General features: G+C 40.9%; 1 protein-coding gene across 1 annotated transcript in view; it reads left to right on the plus strand.

The window, feature by feature from the left end:
• POLE (DNA polymerase epsilon, catalytic subunit) overlaps positions 1–21,201 on the plus strand; it is a 571,199-nt gene that overhangs the window by 534,698 nt on the left and 15,300 nt on the right. Inside the window, exon 45 of the mRNA XM_053702214.1 lies at positions 7,376–7,569. Within this exon, the coding sequence (XP_053558189.1) occupies positions 7,376–7,569 (194 nt within the window). The remainder of the gene's footprint in view (positions 1–7,375; positions 7,570–21,201) is intronic.

The raw sequence follows: 21,201 nt of genomic DNA on the forward strand, positions 1-21,201 counted from the left end.
CAAAAAAAACTCTTTGGGGTTGTGGATTTATTTTCTCAGTGAAAAAGATGTTTCATGTAATTAGCAAGAGTCCATGAGCTAGTGACGTATGGGATATACATTTCTACCTGGAGGGGCAAAGTTTCCCAAACCTCAAAATGCCTATAAATACACCCCTCACCACACCCACAAATCAGTTTTACAAACTTTGCCTCCTATGGAGGTGGTGAAGTAAGTTTGTGCTAGATTCTACGTTGATATGCGCTCTGCAGCAGGTTGGAGCCCGGTTTTCCTCTCAGCGTGCAGTGAATGTCAGAGGGATGTGAGGAGAGTATTGCCTATTTGAATTCAATGATCTCCTTCTACGGGGTCTATTTCATAGGTTCTCTGTTATCGGTCGTAGAGATTCATCTCTTACCTCCCTTTTCAGATCGACGATATACTCTTATATTTATATATATATATATATATATATATATATATATATATATATATATATACCATTACCTCTACTGATTTTCGTATCAGTACTGGTTTGGCTTTCTACAACATGTAGATGAGTGTCCTGGGGTAAGTAAGTCTTATTTTCTGTGACACTCTAAGCTATGGTTGGGCACTTTTTTTATAAAGTTCTAAATATATGTATTCAAACATTTATTTGCCTTGACTCAGGATGTTCAACATTCCTTATTTCAGACAGTCAGTTTCATTTTTGGGATAATGCATATGAATAAATCAATTTTTTTCTTACCTTAAAATTTGACTTTTTTCTCTGTGGGCTGTTAGGCTCGCGGGGGCTGAAAATGCTTCATTTTATTGCGTCATTATTGGCGCAGACTTTTTTGGCGCAAAATTTTTTTCTGTTTCCGGCGTCATACGTGTCGCCGGAAGTTGCGTCATTTTTGACGTTTTTTTGCGCCAAAAGTGTTGGCGTTCCGGATGTGACGTCATTTTTGGCGCCAAAAGCATTTAGGCGCCAAATAATGTGGGCGTCTTTTTTGGCGCTAAAAAAATATGGGCGTCACTATTGTCTCCACATTATTTAAGTCTCATTATTTATTGCTTCTGGTTGCTAGAAGCTTGTTCACTGGCATTTTTTCCCATTCCTGAAACTGTCATTTAAGGAATTTGATCAATTTTGCTTTATATGTTGTTTTTTCTATTACATATTGCAAGATGTCCCACGTTGAAACTGAGTCAGAAGATACTTCTGGAAAATCGCTGCCTGGTGCTGGAGCTACCAAAGCTAAGTGTATCTGCTGTAAACTTATGGTATCTGTTCCTCCAGCTGTTGTTTGTACTGATTGTCATGACAAACTTGTTAATGCAGATAATATTTCCTTTAGTACTGTTACATTACCTTTTGCTGTTCCGTCAACATCTAATACTCAGTGTTCCTGATAACATAAGAGATTTTGTTTCTAAATCCATTAAGAAGGCTATGTCTGTTATTCCTCCTTCTAGTAAACGTAAAAAGTCTTTTAAAACTTCTCATTTTTCAGATGAATTTTTAAATGAACATCATTCTGATTCTGATAATGGTTCTTCTGGTTCAGAGGATTCTGTCTCAGAGGTTGATGCTGATAAATCTTCATATTTATTTAAAATGGAATTTATTCGTTCTTTACTTAAAGAAGTCCTAATTGCATTAGAAATAGAGGATTCTAGTCCTCTTGATACTAAATCTAAACGTTTAGATAAGGTTTTTAAATCTCCTGTAGTTATTCCAGAAGTTTTTCCTGTCCCTGATGCTATTTCTGAAGTAATTTCCAGGGAATGGAATAATTTGGGTAATTCATTTACTCCTTCTAAACGTTTTAAGCAATTATATCCTGTGCCATCTGACAGATTAGAGTTTTGGGACAAAATCCCTAAGGTTGATGGGGCTGTCTCTACTCTTGCTAAGCGTACTACTATTCCTACGGCAGATGGTACTTCCTTTAAGGATCCTTTAGATAGGAAAATTGAATCCTTTCTAAGAAAAGCTTACTTGTGTTCAGGTAATCTTCTTAGACCTGCTATATCTTTAGCGGATGTTGCTGCAGCTTCAATTTTTTGGTTAGAAGCTTTAGCGCAACAAGTAAGATCATAATTCTCATAGCATTATTAATCTTCTTCAACATGCTAATAATTGTATTTATGATGCCATTTTTGATATCATTAGAGTTGATGTCAGGTATATGTCTCTAGCTATTTTAGCTAGAAGAGCTTTATGGCTTAAAACTTGGAATGCTGATATGTCTTCTAAGTCTACTCTGCTTTCCCTTTCTTTCCAGGGTAATAAATTATTTGGTTCTCAGTTGGATTCTATTATCTCAACTGTTACTGGAGGGAAAGGAACTTTTTTACCACAGGATAAAAAATCTAAAGGTAAATTTAGGTCTAATAATCGTTTTCGTTCCTTTCGTCACAACAAGGAACAAAAGCCTGATCCTTCATCCTCAGGAGCGGTATCAGTTTGGAAACCATCTCCAGTCTGGAATAAATCCAAGCCTTTTAGAAAACCAAAGCCAGCTCCTAAGTCCACATGAAGGTGCGGCCCTCATTCCAGCTCAGCTGGTAGGGGGCAGATTACGTTTTTTCAAAGAAATTTGGATCAATTCTGTTCACAATCTTTGGATTCAGAACATTGTTTCAGAAGGGTACAGAATTGGCTTCAAGATAAGGCCTCCTGCAAAGAGATTTTTTCTTTCCCGTGTCCCAGTAAACCCAGCGAAGGCTCAAGCATTTCTGAAATGTGTATCAGATCTAGAGTTGGCTGGAGTAATTATGCCAGTTCCAGTTCTGGGACAGGGGCTGGGGTTTTATTCAAATCTCTTCATTGTACCAAAGAAGGAGAATTCCTTCAGACCAGTTCTGGATCTAAAAATATTGAATCGTTATGTAAGGATACCAACATTCAAAATGGTAACTGTAAGGACTATCCTGCCTTTTGTTCAGCAAGGGCATTATATGTCTACAATAGATTTACAGGATGCATATCTGCATATTCCGATTCATCCAGATCACTATCAGTTTCTGAGATTCTCTTTCCTAGACAAGCATTACCAGTTTGTGGCTCTGCCGTTTGGCCTAGCAACAGCTCCAAGAATTTTTTCAAAGGTTCTCGGTGCCCTTCTGTCTGTAATCAGAGAACAGGGTATTGTGGTATTTCCTTATTTGGACGATATCTTGGTACTTGCTCAGTTTTCACATTTAGCAGAATCTCATACAAATCGACTTGTGTTGTTTCTTCAAGATCATGGTTGGAGGATCAATTTACCAATCAGTTCATTGATTCCTCAGACAAGGGTAACCTTTTTAGGTTTCCAGATAGATTCAGTGTCCATGACTCTGTCTTTGACAGACAAGAGACGTCTAAAATTGATATCAGCTTGTCGAATCCTTCAGTCACAATCATTCCCTTCGGTAGCCTTATGCATGGAAATTCTAGATCTTATGACTGCTGCATTGGACGCGATCCCCTTTGCTCGTTTTCACATGCGACCTCTTCAGCTCTGTATGCTGAACCAGTGGTGCAGGGATTACACAAAGATATCTCAATTAATATCTTTAAAACCGATTGTACGACACTCTCTGTCGTGGTGGACAGATCACCATCGTTTAGTTCAGGGGGCTTCTTTTGTTCTTCCGACCTGGACTGTAATTTCAACAGATTCAGTCACAATCATTCCCTTCGGTAGCCTTATGCATGGAAATTCTAGGTCTTATGACTGCTGCATTGGACGCGATCCCCTTTGCTCGTTTTCACATGCGACCTCTTCAGCTCTGTATGCTGAACCAGTGGTGCAGGGATTACACAAAGATATCTCAATTAATATCTTTAAAACCGATTGTACGACACTCTCTGTCGTGGTGGACAGATCACCATCGTTTAGTTCAGGGGGCTTCTTTTGTTCTTCCGACCTGGACTGTAATTTCAACAGATGCAAGTCTTACAGGTTGGGGAGCTGTGTGGGGGTCTCTGACAGCACAAGGGGAGGTGAGATTACCGATCAATATTTTGGAACTCCGTGCAATTTCCAGAGCTCTTCAGTCATGGCCTCTTCTAAAGAGAGAATCGTTCATTTGTTTTCAGACAATGTCACAACTGTGGCATACATCAATCATCAAGGAGGGACTCACAGTCCTCTGGCTATGAAAGAAGTATCTCGAATTCTGGTATGGGCGGAATCCAGCTCCTGTCTAGTTTCTGCGGTTCATATCCCAGGTATAGACAATTGGGAAGCGGATTATCTCAGTCGCCAAACGTTACATCCGGGCGAATGGTCTCTTCACCCAGAGGTATTTCTTCAGTTTGTTCAAATGTGGGGACTTCCAGAAATAGATCTGATGGCCTCTCATCTAAACAAGAAACTTCCCAGGTATCTGTCTAGATCCAGGGATCCTCAAGCGGAAGCAGTGGATGCATTGTCACTTCCTTGGAAGTATCATCCTGCCTATATCTTTCTGCCTCTAGTTCTTCTTCCAAGAGTAATCTCCAAGATTCTGAAGGAATGCTCGTTTGTTCTGCTGGTGGCTCCAGCATGGCCTCACAGGTTTTGGTATGCGGATCTTGTCCGGATGGCCTCTTGCCAACCGTGGACTCTTCCGTTAAGACCAGACCTTCTGTCGCAAGGTCCTTTTTTCCATCAGGATCTCAAATCCTTAGATGTAAAGGTATGGAGATTGAACGCTTGATTCTTAGTCAAAGAGGTTTCTCTGACTCTGTGATTAATACTATGTTACAGGCTCGTAAATCCGTATCTAGGGAGATATATTATAGAGTCTGGAAGACCTATATTTCTTGGTGTCTTTCTCATCATTTTTCCTGGCATTCTTTTAGAATTCCGAGAATTTTACAGTTTCTTCAGGATGGTTTGGATAAAGGTTTGTCTGCAAGTTCCTTGAAAGGACAAATCTCTGCTCTTTCTGTTCTTTTTCACAGAAAGATTGCTAATCTTCCTGATATTCATTGTTTTGTACAAGCTTTGGTTCGTATAAAACCTGTCATTAAGTCAATTTCTCCCCCTTGGAGTTTGAATTTGGTTCTGGGGGCTCTTCAAGCTCCTCCGTTTGAACCTATGCATTCATTGGACATTAAATTACTTTCTTGGAAAGTTTTGTTCCTTTTGGCCATCTCTTCTGCCAGAAGAGTTTCTGAATTATCTGCTCTTTCTTGGGAGTCTCCTTTTCTGATTTTTCATCAGGATAAGGCGGTGTTGCGAACTTCTTTTAAATTTTTACCTAAGGTTGTGAATTCTAACAACATTAGTAGAGAAATTGTGGTTCCTTCATTATGTCCTAATCCTAAGAATTCTAAGGAGAAATCATTGCATTCTTTGGATGTAGTTAGAGCTTTGAAATATTATGTTGAAGCTACTAAGAATTTACGAAAGACTTCTAGTCTATTTGTTATCTTTTCCGGTTCTAGGAAAGGTCAGAAGGCCTCTGCCATTTCTTTGGCATCTTGGTTGAAATCTTTAATACATCATGCTTATGTCGAGTCGGGTAAAACTCCGCCTCAAAGGATTACAGCTCATTCTACTAGGTCAGTTTCTACTTCCTGGGCGTTTAGGAATGAAGCTTCGGTTGATCAGATTTGCAAAGCAGCAACTTGGTCTTCTTTGCATACTTTTACTAAATTCTACCATTTTGATGTGTTTTCTTCTTCTGAAGCCGTTTTTGGTAGAAAAGTACTTCAGGCAGCTGTTTCAGTTTGAATCTTCTGCTTATATTTTCAGTTTTTTTCTTTATAAGATTTAAACTTTATTTTTGGGTGTGGATTTTTTTTTCAGCGGAATTGGCTGTCTTTATTTTATCCCTCCCTCTCTAGTGACTCTTGCGTGGAAGATCCACATCTTGGGTAGTCATTATCCCATACGTCACTAGCTCATGGACTCTTGCTAATTACATGAAAGAAAACATAATTTATGTAAGAACTTACCTGATAAATTCATTTCTTTCATATTAGCAAGAGTCCATGAGGCCCACCCTTTTTTGTGGTGGTTATGATTTTTTTGTATAAAGCACAATTATTCCAATTCCTTATATTTATGCTTCGCACTTTTTTCTTATCACCCCACTTCTTGGCTATTCGTTAAACTGATTTGTGGGTGTGGTGAGGGGTGTATTTATAGGCATTTTGAGGTTTGGGAAACTTTGCCCCTCCTGGTAGGAATGTATATCCCATACGTCACTAGCTCATGGACTCTTGCTAATATGAAAGAAATTAATTTATCAGGTATTTCTTACATAAATTATGTTTTTTTAAATACCTCCTTTTTATGTTATTACTTGTGGATTCCACAGCTTGGCTATTCCTATGAGTAATGGATCATGGACTCTCACCACCTGTATGAAAGAAAACAATTTATGCTTACCTGACAAATTTAATTTCTTTCATAGTGGTGAGAGACCACGAGACCCCACCCTTTAAGGGGCCGTATACACCAATTTTCGTATAACTAAATGTAATACACTACTATAAAGAACAATATGCACAGGTGCTGATCTAAAAATCCAGTATAAAACCTTTTTAAATACTTAAAAGCTCCCAGTTTAGCCCTGTTGATGAGGTAGTCAGGGAGACCCAGTAAATGAGGCTGGGTAAACAAATAGAGCAGACACTCCCCTTTTCCCTGCATATGAAGACAGATAACACAGAGGAGTCTGTAAACGCGTGTATACATCTGACACACTGGGGCTTGGTCAGGAGTCTCAAAATCAGCACTGTGTATATGTATATACAGTATGTGTGTGTGTGTATATATATATATATATATATATATATATATATATATATATATATGTGTGTGTATATCATAGGTAAATACAAAAAAAAACATATATATATATATATATATATATATATATATATATATGTCATAGGTAAATAAAAAAAAAAAAACAAAGGCATTATTTCTGTTTAAATGGAGTGATAGTAAAAATGCTAAAAAAATCTCAGATCCTTTGAGCAGGTTTTTCTCTAAAATTCCTGGTTGTTAAAGGGTCAATAAATACATTAGATTTGAATAATTGGCAACAAACAATAAAAATACAATGCATTAGCACTTTGAATTTGAAATAAACAGTAGAATATTTAATCCAACCTTGCCTCCCACTGTTTCATGTGACAGCTGTCAGCCAATCACAACATGCATATACATATATACTGTGTACTTTTGCACATGCTCAAAGTGTGCATATAAAAAAAGTGCACATTTTGATAATGGAAGTGGATTTTTTTTGTTTCAATTGCATGATTTATCTGAATCATGAAATGTAAATTTTGACATTAGTGCCCCTTAATACTCAAAAACTTTAGTTGTGTAGTATTTAGTTTTTGCAATTTTTAATCTCATGCCTATTCTTTAACTTCATAACAATTCTATTATTTTACTTATTTATTTTAAAGGTCTCATAACCTTCTCGCAAGATTACGTAGCAAATGAGCTTACTCAAAACTTCTTCACTATAACACAAAAGATACAAAAGAAAGTGACAGGAACCCGTCATGTGACAGAGCCCTCTGACATGTTTCCTGTGTTACCTGGATCTCACCTGCCACTCAACAATCCAGCTCTGGAATTCATCAAATATGTGTGTGAGGTGAGTTCATTGCTGGCACATTTGTAGCTTGAAAAATCATTCAATACCACCTGACAGCATGGAAACTTGGACGTAAAACCCAAAATTTCTTTCATATTGGAGGTAAGATTCCACGAGTGGTTACATATGGGATATACGTTCCTATCAGGACGAGGCAAAGTTTCCCAAACCTCAAAAGCCTATACAACCCCTCCCACCTCACTCATACGTCAGTTTTAAACTTTTCCTCAGTTGGAGGTGGTTGAAGCATGATATGCTTCATTTATTGAGTGAAAGGCGCTTCAGAGCATATTATAGCCCAGTTCCCCTCAGAGTACAGTGCTGGTCAGAGGGATGTGTTTGGAGTACTGCCTCATGATGCAATGTTTCTTTAAGACATGGTGAGTCCACGGATCATCATCAGTTACTGTTGGGAATATCACTTCTGGCCAGCAGGAGGAGGCAAAGAGCACCACAGCAAAGCTGTTAAGTATCACTTCCCTTCCCACAACCCCCAGTCATTCTCTTTGCCTCTAGTTCAAGGAGGAGGTTAAGTAATACTCTTTTATTTATAATTTTGTTTTATTTCAAACCTAGTATAGTGCTCACACACAGTTTTGTCCACTAATGTTGGTGGTGATACTCTTATTTAAAAGTTTGGTTTCTTTCAAACCTATGTTTTGAGACACATTTTTCATGCATCAGTATATATTTCTCCTGGTGGGTCTCATACCCTTCCCTCAGATATTTAAGTATTAAATACCAGGATGTGGGTGCCTCAGCGTTTATTAATAGGCTGATTATGCCCTGTAGCACTTTTTGTTTGTCATAATTGTGCTGCATGACTAATAGGTGAGCTAATATCTCTTAGGATGATGCTTTTTGGCTATGCCACAGTTTTCTCCTTTTATGTCCCAAGCCTCAATGGCGTCACATCCAGTGCCCTGCGGTTCCTCTCAATCTCCAGGAGGAGTGTATTTGCATACAGAATTTGCAGCTCCGGTATCATCTGCGGCTTGGTCTGTTTTTCCTTTTCTCAGGGAAAATGCAAGAGGACATTTACACTTTCAGATAAGAGGATTTCTGCTCCACGTTTGGCTACACAGGGTGTCCCTCTCCCTAATCCTGGTAAGGAGAATTCAGTAGTTTCTGAGGGTGAAATCTCAGACCTGGGCAGTATAATAACTTCATCTGATGTTGAAGTAGTATCCTTCAGATTAAATCTTGAGCACCTTTGTGTAGGTTAAAGGAGGTTTTAGCTACTTTGGTGCGACTCCGATACGTTTTGTCGTCAATCCTAAAGAATCTAGTAAATTGTAGAATTACTAGGATTCCTCTGTGAAAGTTTTCCTGTTCTAGACCGTGCTAGATTTCTCCAACATAGGTGTGTCCGGTCCACGGCGTCATCCTTACTTGTGGGATATTCTCTTCCCCAACAGGAAATGGCAAAGAGCCCAGCAAAGCTGGTCACATGATCCCTCCTAGGCTCCGCCTTCCCCAGTCATTCTCTTTGCCGTTGTACAGGCAACATCTCCACGGAGATGGCTTAGAGTTTTTTGTGTTTAAATGTAGTTTTTATTCTTCAATCAAGAGTTTGTTATTTTAAAATAGTGCTGGTATGTACTATTTACTCTGAAACAGAAAAGAGATGAAGATTTCTGTTTGTAAGAGGAAAATGATTTTAGCAACCGTTACTAAAATCGATGGCTGTTTCCACACAGGACTGTTGAGAGGAATTAACTTCAGTTGGGGGAAACAGTGAGCAGACTTTTGCTGCTTGAGGTATGACACATTTCTAACAAGACTTGGTAATGCTGGAAGCTGTCATTTTCCCTATGGGATCCGGTAAGCCATTTTTATTAAATGAGAATAAAGGGCTTCACAAGGGCTTTAAAGACTGGTAGACATTTTTCTGGGCTAAAACGATTGATATATAAGCATTTTTAATACTTCATAGTTTTGAGGAGTTATTTTATTCTTGGGAATTATGTAAAATAACCGGCAGGCACTGTATTGGACACCTTTTTCACTGGGGGCCTTCTCTAATCATAGGCAGAGCCTCATTTTCGCGCCTCTATTGCGCAGTTGTTTTTGGGAAGCAAGACATGCAGATGCATGTGTGAGGAGCTCAGATACATAGAAAAAGCTTACCGAAGGCGTCATTTGGTATCGTATTCCCCTTTGGGCTTGGTTGGGTCTCAGCAAAGCAGATACCAGGGACTGTATAGGGGTTAAATATAAAAACGGCTCCGGTTCCGTTATTTTAAGAGTTAAAGCTTTCAAATTTGGTGTGCAATACTTGTAAGGCTTTAAGACACTGTGGTGAAATTTTGGTGAATTTTGAACAATTCCTTCATACTTTTTCACATTTTAAGTAATAAAGTGTGTTCAGTTTAAAATTTAAAGTGACAGTAACGGTTTTATTTTAAAACGTTTTTTGTACTTTGTTATCAAGTTTATGCCTGTTTAACATGTCTGAACTATCAGATAGACTATGTTCTGTATGTGGGGAAGCCAAGGTTCCTTCTCATTTAAATAGATGTGATTTATGTGACACAAAATTTAGAGAAAATGATGCCCAAGATGATTCCTCAAGTGAGGGGAGTAAGCATGGTACTGCATCATCCCCTCCTTCGTCTACGCCAGTCTTGCCCACACAGGAGGCCCCTAGTACATCTAGTGCGCCAATACTCCTTACTATGCAACAATTAACGGCTGTAATGGATAATTCTATCAAAAACATTTTAGCCAAAATGCCCACTTATCAGCGAAAGCGCGACTGCTCTGTTTTAGAAAATACTGAAGAGCATGAGGACGCTGATGATATTGGTTCTGAAGTGCCCCTACACCAGTCTGGGGGGGCCAGGGAGGTTTTGTCTGAGGGAGAAATTTCAGATTCAGGGAAAATTTCTCAACAAGCTGAACCTGATGTGATTACATTCAAATTTAAATTGGAACATCTCCGCGCTCTGCTTAAGGAGGTGTTATCTACTCTGGATGATTGTGAGAATTTGGTCATCCCAGAGAAATTATGTAAGATGGACAAGTTCCTAGAGGTCCCGGGGCCCCCCGAAGCTTTTCCTATACCCAAGCGGGTGGCGGACATTGTAAACAAAGAATGGGAAAGGCCCGGCATACCTTTTGTCCCTCCCCCTATATTTAAGAAATTGTTTCCTATGGTCGACCCCAGAAAGGACTTATGGCAGACAGTCCCCAAGGTCGAGGGGGCGGTTTCTACTCTAAACAAACGCACTACTATCCCTATAGAAGATAGTTGTGCTTTCAAAGATCCTATGGATAAAAAATTAGAGGGTTTGCTTAAAAAGATGTTTGTTCAGCAAGGTTACCTTCTACAACCAATTTCATGCATGGTTCCTGTCACTACAGCAGCGTGTTTCTGGTTCGATGAACTAGAAAAGTCGCTCAATAAAGATTCTTCTTATGAGGAGATTATGGACAGAATTCATGCTCTCAAATTGGCTAACTCTTTTACTTTAGACGCCACTTTGCAATTGGCTAGATTAGCGGCGAAAAATTCAGGGTTTGCTATTGTGGCGCGCAGAGCGCTTTGGCTAAAATCTTGGTCAGCGGATGCGTCTTCCAAGAACAAATTGCTTAACATACCTTTCAAGGGGAAAACGCTGTTTGGCCCTGACTTGAAAGAGATTATTTCTGATATCACTGGGGGTAAGGGCCACGCCCTTCCTCAGGATAGGTCTTTCAAGGCTAAAAATAAACCAAATTTTCGTCCCTTTCGCAGAAACGGACCAGCCCCAAGTGCTACATCCTCTAAGCAAGAGGGTAATACTTCTCAAACCAAGCCAGCCTGGAGGCCAATGCAAGGCTGGAACAAAGGTAAGCAGGCCAAGAAACCTGCCACTGCTACCAAGACAGCATGAGATGTTGGCCCCCGATCCGGGACCGGATCTGGTGGGGGGCAGACTTTCTCTCTTCGCTCAGGCTTGGGCAAGAGATGTTCTGGATCCTTGGGCGCTAGAAATAGTCTCCCAAGGTTATCTTCTGGAATTCAAGGGACTTCCCCCAAGGGGGAGGTTCCACAGGCCTCAATTGTCTTCAGACCACATAAAAAGACAGGCATTCTTACATTGTGTAGAAGACCTGTTAAAGATGGGAGGGATTCATCCTGTTCCATTAGGAGAACAAGGGATGGGATTCTACTCCAATCTGTTCATAGTTCCCAAAAAAGAGGGAACATTCAGACCAATCTTAGATCTCAAGATCCTAAACAAGTTTCTCAAGGTTCCATCGTTCAAAATGGAAACCATTCGGACAATTCTTCCTTCCATCCAGGAAGGTCAATTCATGACCACGGTGGATTTAAAGGATGCGTATCTACATATTCCTATCCACAAGGAACATCATCGGTTCCTAAGGTTCGCCTTTCTGGACAAGCATTACCAGTTTGTGGCACTTCCATTCGGATTAGCCACTGCTCCAAGAATTTTCACAAAGGTACTAGGGTCCCTTCTAGCGGTGCTACGACCAAGGGGCATTGCAGTAGTACCTTACTTGGACGACATACTGATTCAAGCGTCGTCCCTACCACAAGCAAAGGCTCATACGGACATTGTCCTGGCCTTTCTCAGATCTCACGGGTGGAAAGTGAACGTAGAAAAAAGTTCTCTATCTCCGTCAACAAGAGTTCCCTTCTTGGGAACAATAATAGACTCCTTAGAAATGAGGATTTTTCTGACAGAGGCCAGAAAATCAAAACTTCTAAGCTCTTGTCAAGTACTTCATTCTGTTCCTCTTCCTTCCATAGCGCAGTGCATGGAAGTAATAGGTTTGATGGTCGCGGCAATGGACATAGTTCCTTTTGCGCGAATTCATCTGAGACCTTTACAACTGTGCATGCTCAGTCAGTGGAATGGGGATTATACAGACTTGTCTCCGACGATACAAGTAGATCAGAGGACCAGAGATTCACTCCGTTGGTGGCTGACCCTGGACAACCTGTCACAGGGGATGAGCTTCCGCAGACCAGAGTGGGTCATTGTCACGACCGACGCCTGTCTGGTGGGCTGGGGCGCGGTCTGGGAACTCCTGAAAGCTCAGGGTCTTTGGTCTCGGGAAGAATCTCTTCTCCCGATAAATATTCTGGAACTGAGAGCGATATTCAATGCTCTCAAGGCTTGGCCTCAGCTAGCAAAGGCCAAATTCATACGGTTTCAATCAGACATGACGACTGTTGCGTATATCAACCATCAAGGGGGAACAAGGAGTTCCCTGGCGATGGAAGAAGTGACCAAAATCATTCAATGGGCGGAGACTCACTCCTGCCACTTGTCTGCAATCCACATCCCAGGAGTGGAAAATTGGGAAGCGGATTTTCTGAGTCGTCAGACATTTCATCCGGGGGAGTGGGAACTCCATCCGGAAATCTTTGCCCAAATTACTCAATTGTGGGGCATTCCAGACATGGATCTGATGGCCTCTCGTCAGAACTTCAAGGTTCCTTGCTACGGGTCCAGATCCAGGGATCCCAAGGCGACTCTAGTAGATGCACTAGTAGCACCTTGGACCTTCAACCTAGCTTATGTATTCCCACCGTTTCCTCTCATCCCCAGGCTGGTAGCCAGGATCAATCAGGAGAGGGCATCGGTGATCTTGATAGCTCCTGCGTGGCCACGCAGGACTTGGTATGCAGACCTGGTGAATATGTCATCGGCTCCACCATGGAAGCTACCTTTGAGACAGGACCTTCTTGTTCAAGGTCCGTTCGAACATCCGAATCTGGCCTCACTCCAACTGACTGCTTGGAGATTGAACGCTTGATTTTATCAAAGCGAGGGTTCTCAGATTCTGTCATTGATACTCTTGTTCAGGCCAGAAAGCCTGTAACTAGAAAAATCTACCATAAAATATGGAAAAAATATATCTGTTGGTGTGAATCTAAAGGATTCCCATGGAACAAGATAAAAATTCCTAAGATTCTATCCTTTCTTCAAGAAGGTTTGGAGAAAGGATTATCTGCAAGTTCTTTGAAGGGACAGATTTCTGCTTTATCTGTTTTACTTCACAAAAAGCTGGCGGCTGTGCCAGATGTTCAAGCTTTTGTTCAGGCTCTGGTTAGAATCAAGCCTGTTTACAAACCTTTGACTCCTCCTTGGAGTCTCAATTTAGTTCTTTCAGTTCTTCAGGGGGTTACGTTTGAATTACATTCCGTAGATATTAAGTTATTATCTTGGAAAGTTTTGTTTTTGGTTGCAATTTCTTCTGCTAGAAGAGTTTCAGAGTTATCTGCTCTGCAGTGTTCTCCTCCTTATCTGGTGTTCCATGCAGATAAGGTGGTTTTGCGTACTAAACCTGGTTTTCTTCCGAAAGTTGTTTCTAACAAAAACATTAACCAGGAGATAGTCGTGCCTTCTTTGTGTCCGAATCCAGTTTCAAAGAAGGAACGTTTGTTGCACAATTTGGATGTAGTTCGCGCTCTAAAATTCTATTTAGATGCTACAAAGGATTTCAGACAAACATCTTCCTTGTTTGTTTATTCTGGTAAAAGGAGAGGTCAAAAAGCAACTTCTACCTCTCTCTCTTTTTGGCTTAAAAGCATCATCAGATTGGCTTACGAGACTGCCGGACGGCAGCCTCCTGAAAGAATCACAGCTCATTCCACTAGGGCCGTGGCTTCCACATGGGCCTTCAAGAACGAGGCTTCTGTTGATCAGATATGTAAGGCAGCGACTTGGTCTTCACTGCACACTTTTACTAAATTTTACAAATTTGATACTTTTGCTTCTTCTGAGGCTATTTTTGGGAGAAAGGTTTTGCAAGCCGTGGTGCCTTCCATCTAGGTGACCTGATTTGCTCCCTCCCATCATCCGTGTCCTAAAGCTTTGGTATTGGTTCCCACAAGTAAGGATGACGCCGTGGACCGGACACACCTATGTTGGAGAAAACAGAATTTATGTTTACCTGATAAATTACTTTCTCCAACGGTGTGTCCGGTCCACGGCCCGCCCTGGTTTTTTAATCAGGTCTGATAATTTATTTTCTTTAACTACAGTCACCACGGTATCATATGGTTTCTCCTATGCAAATATTCCTCCTTTACGTCGGTCGAATGACTGGGGAAGGCGGAGCCTAGGAGGGATCATGTGACCAGCTTTGCTGGGCTCTTTGCCATTTCCTGTTGGGGAAGAGAATATCCCACAAGTAAGGATGACGCCGTGGACCGGACACACCGTTGGAGAAAGTAATTTATCAGGTAAACATAAATTCTGTTTTTTCACAGGATTAGGAGTAGTCAGGGTTTCCTTTTTCCACGTCTCCGGTCTTTAAAAAGAGGTTTCATGTTTCCATTAAATATCAGGGCACACAGTGCCTTAAGTAGTAGGGCATTTCTACTCTGGCTTAGAGAACTATGATTCCTAGAGAGGATAGCTGTTCTTTTCAGGATCAATGGATGCTTACATAGAAGTTTGCATTGCCATTGCGTCAAGTGCGGCATCTTATTGGCACGATGCCTTGTCTGATCCAATTTGGGAAGATACTGTACAGAATTAAGTCCAAAAAAACCTTTCATGTTTCAAATAGGGCATGTAATTTGAAACAACTTTCATATGCTAATTTCTTAGACCTTGAAGGCCGCCTCTAATCTATATGCATTTTGATAGTTTTTCACCACTAGAGGGCATTAGTTCATATAGATAACATTGAGCTCATGCACGGGAATTTACCATGGAGACAACTCTGATTGGCTAAACTGCAAGTCTGTCAAAAGAACTTAAATATGGGGGCTGTCTGCTGAGGCTTAGATACAAGGTATTTAGAGGTAAAACGTGTATAATTACGGTTAGTTATGCAAAACTGGGGCATTGGTAATTAAAGAATATCTATCTTTTAAAACAACAAAAATTCTGGTGTTGACTGTCCCTTTAAGCTAGCCAATTTTTTATTCTAACGCTATCATGCAAGTTTTCAGCCGGGAGCCATATCATCTAGCTTTTCTGTACTAACCGTGGGGGACAGTGGATTTTTCCTCTGTGTCCATGTTTCTAGTGCTTCTGTACAAGGGTAAAACCTTTTTTGGTCCTGATCTGACAGGGAAAGTTCTGGTATTACAGGGGGGAAAATGGTCTTTTCTATCACAGTCCAAGTGGGGGGTTGAATCTCTCTGTTGGTCTTCAAACATGGATATTAGATGTCCCATATAGGCCGAGGACATAGTACTTCAGGGTTACTACATAGTAGTCCTTCCCTCCCTGAGGCAGTTTCCTCTTCTCAATTTTATCGGCAGGCCAGATAATTATGAAGCATTTTGTAGACGTTTGGGTCTTCTCTTACCCGTGAATAGTTCTAGTTCCTGTAAGGGAACAGGGTTCTGAATTTTATTCATTCCTGATTGTCCGTGTCCTAAAAGCTTTGGTATTGGTTCCCACAAGTAAGGATGACGCCGTGGACCGAACACACCTATGTTGGAGAAAACAGAATTTATGTTTACCTGATAAATTACTTTCTCCAACGGTGTGTCCGGTCCACGGCCCGCCCTGGTTTTTTAATCAGGTCTGATAATTTATTTTCTTTAACTACAGTCACCACGGTATCATATGATTTCTCCTATGCAAATATTCCTCCTTTACGTCGGTCGAATGACTGGGGAAGGCGGAGCCTAGGAGGGATCATGTGACCAGCTTTGCTGGGCTCTTTGCCATTTCCTGTTGGGGAAGAGAATATCCCACAAGTAAGGATGACGCCGTGGACCGGACACACCGTTGGAGAAAGTAATTTATCAGGTAAACATAAATTCTGTTTTTTCACAGGATTAGGAGTAGTCAGGGTTTCCTTTTTCCACGTCTCCGGTCTTTAAAAAGAGGTTTCATGTTTCCATTAAATATCAGGGCGCACAGTGCCTTAAGTAGTAGGGCATTTCTACTCTGGCTTAGAGAACTATGATTCCTAGAGAGGATAGCTGTTCTTTTCAGGATCAATGGATGCTTACATAGAAGTTTGCATTGCCATTGCGTCAAGTGCGGCATCTTATTGGCACGATGCCTTGTCTGATCCAATTTGGGAAGATACTGTACAGAATTAAGTCCAAAAAAACCTTTCATGTGTCAAATAGGGCATGTAATTTGAAACAACTTTCATATGCTAATTTCTTAGACCTTGAAGGCCGCCTCTAATCTATATGCATTTTGATAGTTTTTCACCACTAGAGGGCATTAGTTCATATAGATAACATTGAGCTCATGCACGGGAATTTACCATGGAGACAACTCTGATTGGCTAAACTGCAAGTCTGTCAAAAGAACTTAAATATGGGGGCTGTCTGCTGAGGCTTAGATACAAGGTATTTAGAGGTAAAACGTGTATAATTACGGTTAGTTATGCAAAACTGGGGCATTGGTAATTAAAGAATATCTATTTTTTAAAACAACAAAAATTCTGGTGTTGACTGTCCCTTTAAGCTAGCCAATTTTTTATTCTAACGCTATCATGCAAGTTTTCAGCCGGGAGCCATATCATCTAGCTTTGCTGTACTAACCGTGGGGGACAGTGGATTTTTCCTCTGTGTCCATGTTTCTAGTGCTTCTGTACAAGGGTAAAACCTTTTTGGGTCCTGATCTGACAGGGAAAGTTCTGGTATTACAGGGGGGAAAATGGTCTTTTCTATCACAGTCCAAGTGGGGGGTTGAATCTCTCTGTTGGTCTTCAAACATGGATATTAGATGTCCCATATAGGCCGAGGACATAGTACTTCAGGGTTACTACATAGTAGTCCTTCCCTCCCTGAGGCAGTTTCCTCTTCTCAATTTTATCGGCAGGCCAGATAATTATGAAGCATTTTGTAGACGTTTGGGTCTTCTCTTACCCGTGAATAGTTCTAGTTCCTGTAAGGGAACAGGGTTATGAATTTTATTCATTCCTGATTGTGGTTTCCGAAAAAGAGGGAATTTTTCGCAATTGTAGCGTTTCCAGTTGGCCTTGCCACAGCTCCCAGAATTTTCTCAAAGGTTCTGCAAGCTCTATTGGCAGTATTCGGTCCCGGAGAGTTGCAGTGGCACCGTATCTGGACGACATTCTGGTTCGGGCACCATCCTTGCAACTAGCAGAATCTCATACAAAGATCTTGTTGTCTTTTCTTCGTTCCCACGGTTGGAAAGTCAATTTGGAGAAAAGTTCTCTTGTTCCGACTACAAGAGTGATCTTAGGAACCATTATGGAATCCCTATCAATGGAAATATTTCTGACGGAGGTCAGAAGAGCCAAGCTTCTCTCTGCTTGCCTGTCTCTACAGTCTGCGGTACGGCTATCAATGGCCCAATGTATGGAGGTAATTAGTTTGATGGTGGCTTCCATGGACATAGTTACCTTTGCTCGGTTCCATTTGAGTCCTCCACAGCTATACAGGCTCGCTCAATGGAACGGGGGTTATACAGACCTATCTTAGTGAATAGTTCTGGATCAATCAGCAAGAGACTCCCTACCGGGATGGCTTTCTCAAGAACATGCTTGCAGAGACATTCTTGGGTAATTGTGACCACGGACGCCAGCCTGATGGGTTGGGGAGCAGTCTGGGACTCGTTGAAGGCGCAAGGACTTTGGTCTCAGGAGGAAACTGCTCTCCCCATAAACTTTTTGGAGTTGAGAGCGATCTTCAATGCCTTGAGGGCTTGGCCTCTGTTATGTTCTCTGTGTAGTCAGGATTAGAACATTCAGTTGTGTGCTGTTACCTTTGTATCTGATGTGTCTTGCACATATCATGAAGACTCTGCAGCAGGAACTTTAGATAACTTTTATTCAGCTACAACCACATGGCTTATATTAGCTAGCAGGTTCCTCAGTAAAACTACCATGGCTTCTGATGATGTCACAGAGACCCAGACACACCCAGAGGGTGTGCTGAGCTGAGCTTAAAGCTGCAGCACTTCTAACATATAATTATGAGACAAGGTTAGTGCAAAGATACAGTAAAAGATGCAGTAATCTTAACATCCCCTTTTTTCTCAAAAAAAATAAATATAAAAAATAAAGAAAAATAAAGAACAGTGGATAATATTGTATCATACAACAAGTAACTAAACCATACACTTGAACTTAGAACAGTTTATCTCTATAGTCTATGTGCACAAGACCTAGGTCGCAGCCTAGATTTTAGTCAGTTATGTTTTCTGCGATAAGTCCGCCTTCGGATTAGGTCATTCCTTGCTGAATAATCTCTCACTGAATCCTCACATTGCCATCTAGAGGGTGGCCTTCTGTTTCTAGAGGGCCGTAGAGTATTTGGTTCAGGAGAAATAGTCTGTGGAGGAGGACCCAACGGTTGTTGATCACCTGTGATATTTTGTTGTTGGACAGAATCATTCTGAGGTTGATCTGTTTCAGTTGTGTTCATTGCATTTTCATCCTCAGAAGACTCAGGTGGGCACCACACTCCATGCCAGATATCCTCACCATCTGAATCATTGGATATTTGTGTAGCTGGTTGAGATCTATGTCTCATTTGTTCTACATGGCGGGAAACTGTACCACCAGCTTGTAGTTGAACTTTAAACATTCTGTTGCCGATGCCTTGTATTATGACAGCTGGAATCCATTTATTTGGGCCACGGTAGTTTCTAACCCATACTCTGTCACGAAGAACAAATTCTGAAACGTTAGAAGTGTTCAACTCTTGTTTGGAATGTTCTGGTCTAACTTTATCCAGTGGAGTTCTCAGGCGTCTTCCAAACATTAACATTGCAGGTGATAGCCCAGTAGTGGCATGGGGTGTGTTTCGATAGTTAAACAAAAAGTTAGAAAGGGAGTTTGGATTAAATTTTGATTTGTGAGAGACAGCTAAGTGGCGTTTTAAAGTTTGTACAAATCTTTCAGCCTGTCCATTAGAGGCTGGAAAATATGGAGCTGTCTAACAGTGTTTGATGTTATTTGTATCTAGAAATGTTTTGAATTCATGTGATATGAACTGTGGACCATTGTCTGAGACTAAAGTTTATGGAAGTCCAAATCTTGCAAACATACTGGAAAGAACGACAATGGTTTGTTGTGTTGTAGTACTTGACATTTGAACTACTTCTGGCCACTTGGAATGAGCATCCACAGCCACCAAATACATTCGTCCATCCACTGGCCCTGCAAAATCAACATGGATTCTTGTCCAAGGTTCATTTGGCCATGGCCAAGTTTTTGAGGTGTCCCTGCTGGGATTCCGCTGTGTCTGTGCACATGCATTGCAAGCAGCTACATAAGAAGCAATATCTGTATCCAATTTAGGCCACCACAAATATTCTCGTGCTCTTTGCTTCATTTTTACTACACCCTGATGTGAGCTGTGTAGTAACTTTAATGCTAATGTTTGCAGTAAGTTCGGAATTATCACTCGTGACCCCATAACACACAGCCTGAGTCATGCACAATTTCCTTCTTCCTTGTAAAATATGGCTGAAGGTCAGAGCGAACTACTTTAGGCCACCCATGTTGAACAAAAGACTTAATTTCCTGTAAGGTAGAATCCGAGCATGTATAAGTAGCAATCACTTTGGAATTTAGATTTACAGGCTGTGGAGGAGTTTCTATGATTTTCGAAGATGCTGTCATGTGATGTGCCATATATATAAAAGTGGAATTTCTTCACAGCCCAAATTATTGCTAAAGCTTCCCGATCAATCTGGGCATAATTTCTCTCAGATGGAGTTAAAGATCTGGACGCAAAAGAAACAGGACGTTCAGAACCATCGGGCATAATGTGTGAAAGTACTGCTCCTAAACCATATGGTGAAGCATCACAGGCTAATACCAAAGGCTTCTTAAGGTCATAGTGGACAAGGAGTCTTGATTCCAGAAGAAGTTGCTTAGAGCGTTCAAATGCTCGTGTACATAAAACCCACTGGTTTTTACTATCTAAAAGGCGGTGTAGTGGATATAGTAAATGAGCGAAATTTGGTAAAAATCTGTGATAGTAATTGAGCAATCCCAAATAAGAACGTAGCTGAGATACATTAACAGGGGTGGGAGCATGAACCAGCGCTTTCACTTTTTCAGCAGTTGTGTGGCGACCAGTCTTGTCCACTACATGTGCACAATATTCTAAACTCTTGCAGAAGAACTCACACTTTTCCATGTTAACTTTCAGTCCGAATTCCTGTAGTTTTATATTTGTGCTTTAGTGAATTAATCCAAGAAGAATTTGAATTGCAACTTTGGTCCAGCAGTTTAAGTGGTAACTTTGGCATGCCCAATGCTTGGATCCAGGATCTACCAAACAAAGGTGGTCCTCCTTTAGGTAAAATGTAGAGGCGTAGCTTTTTAGTTATCCCATTAAATGTCACTGTAGGTGATACACACCCAATAGGCTTTAGTATTTCATTTGAATATGTTTGCATGGTGACAGCTGTTGGAACAATTGGTTGCCTTAGTCCCAGGCGGTTCCAATCAGCAGCTGATCAACAGAGACTGCTGCTCCTGTATCAACTTCCATAATGAGGTCTACCATCTATATTCACCTTTGCTTGCAGTTCTGGAATTTTATTTTCAATGCTGTAGATCTGTAATGTGTATAATGGTTTGTCTTCCTCTGAATCAGTGTGTGGTGTATCTACTTGCACATGAAAAGCTGCACGTGACTTACTGCCTTTCTTTCTTTTATCTCTGTCTAAGGAACTTCTGCACACTCTTTGTATGACCAATCTT

This window comes from Bombina bombina, chromosome 2, assembly GCF_027579735.1.
Source record: "Bombina bombina isolate aBomBom1 chromosome 2, aBomBom1.pri, whole genome shotgun sequence".
In the NCBI taxonomy this organism is placed as follows: Eukaryota; Metazoa; Chordata; class Amphibia; order Anura; family Bombinatoridae; genus Bombina; species Bombina bombina.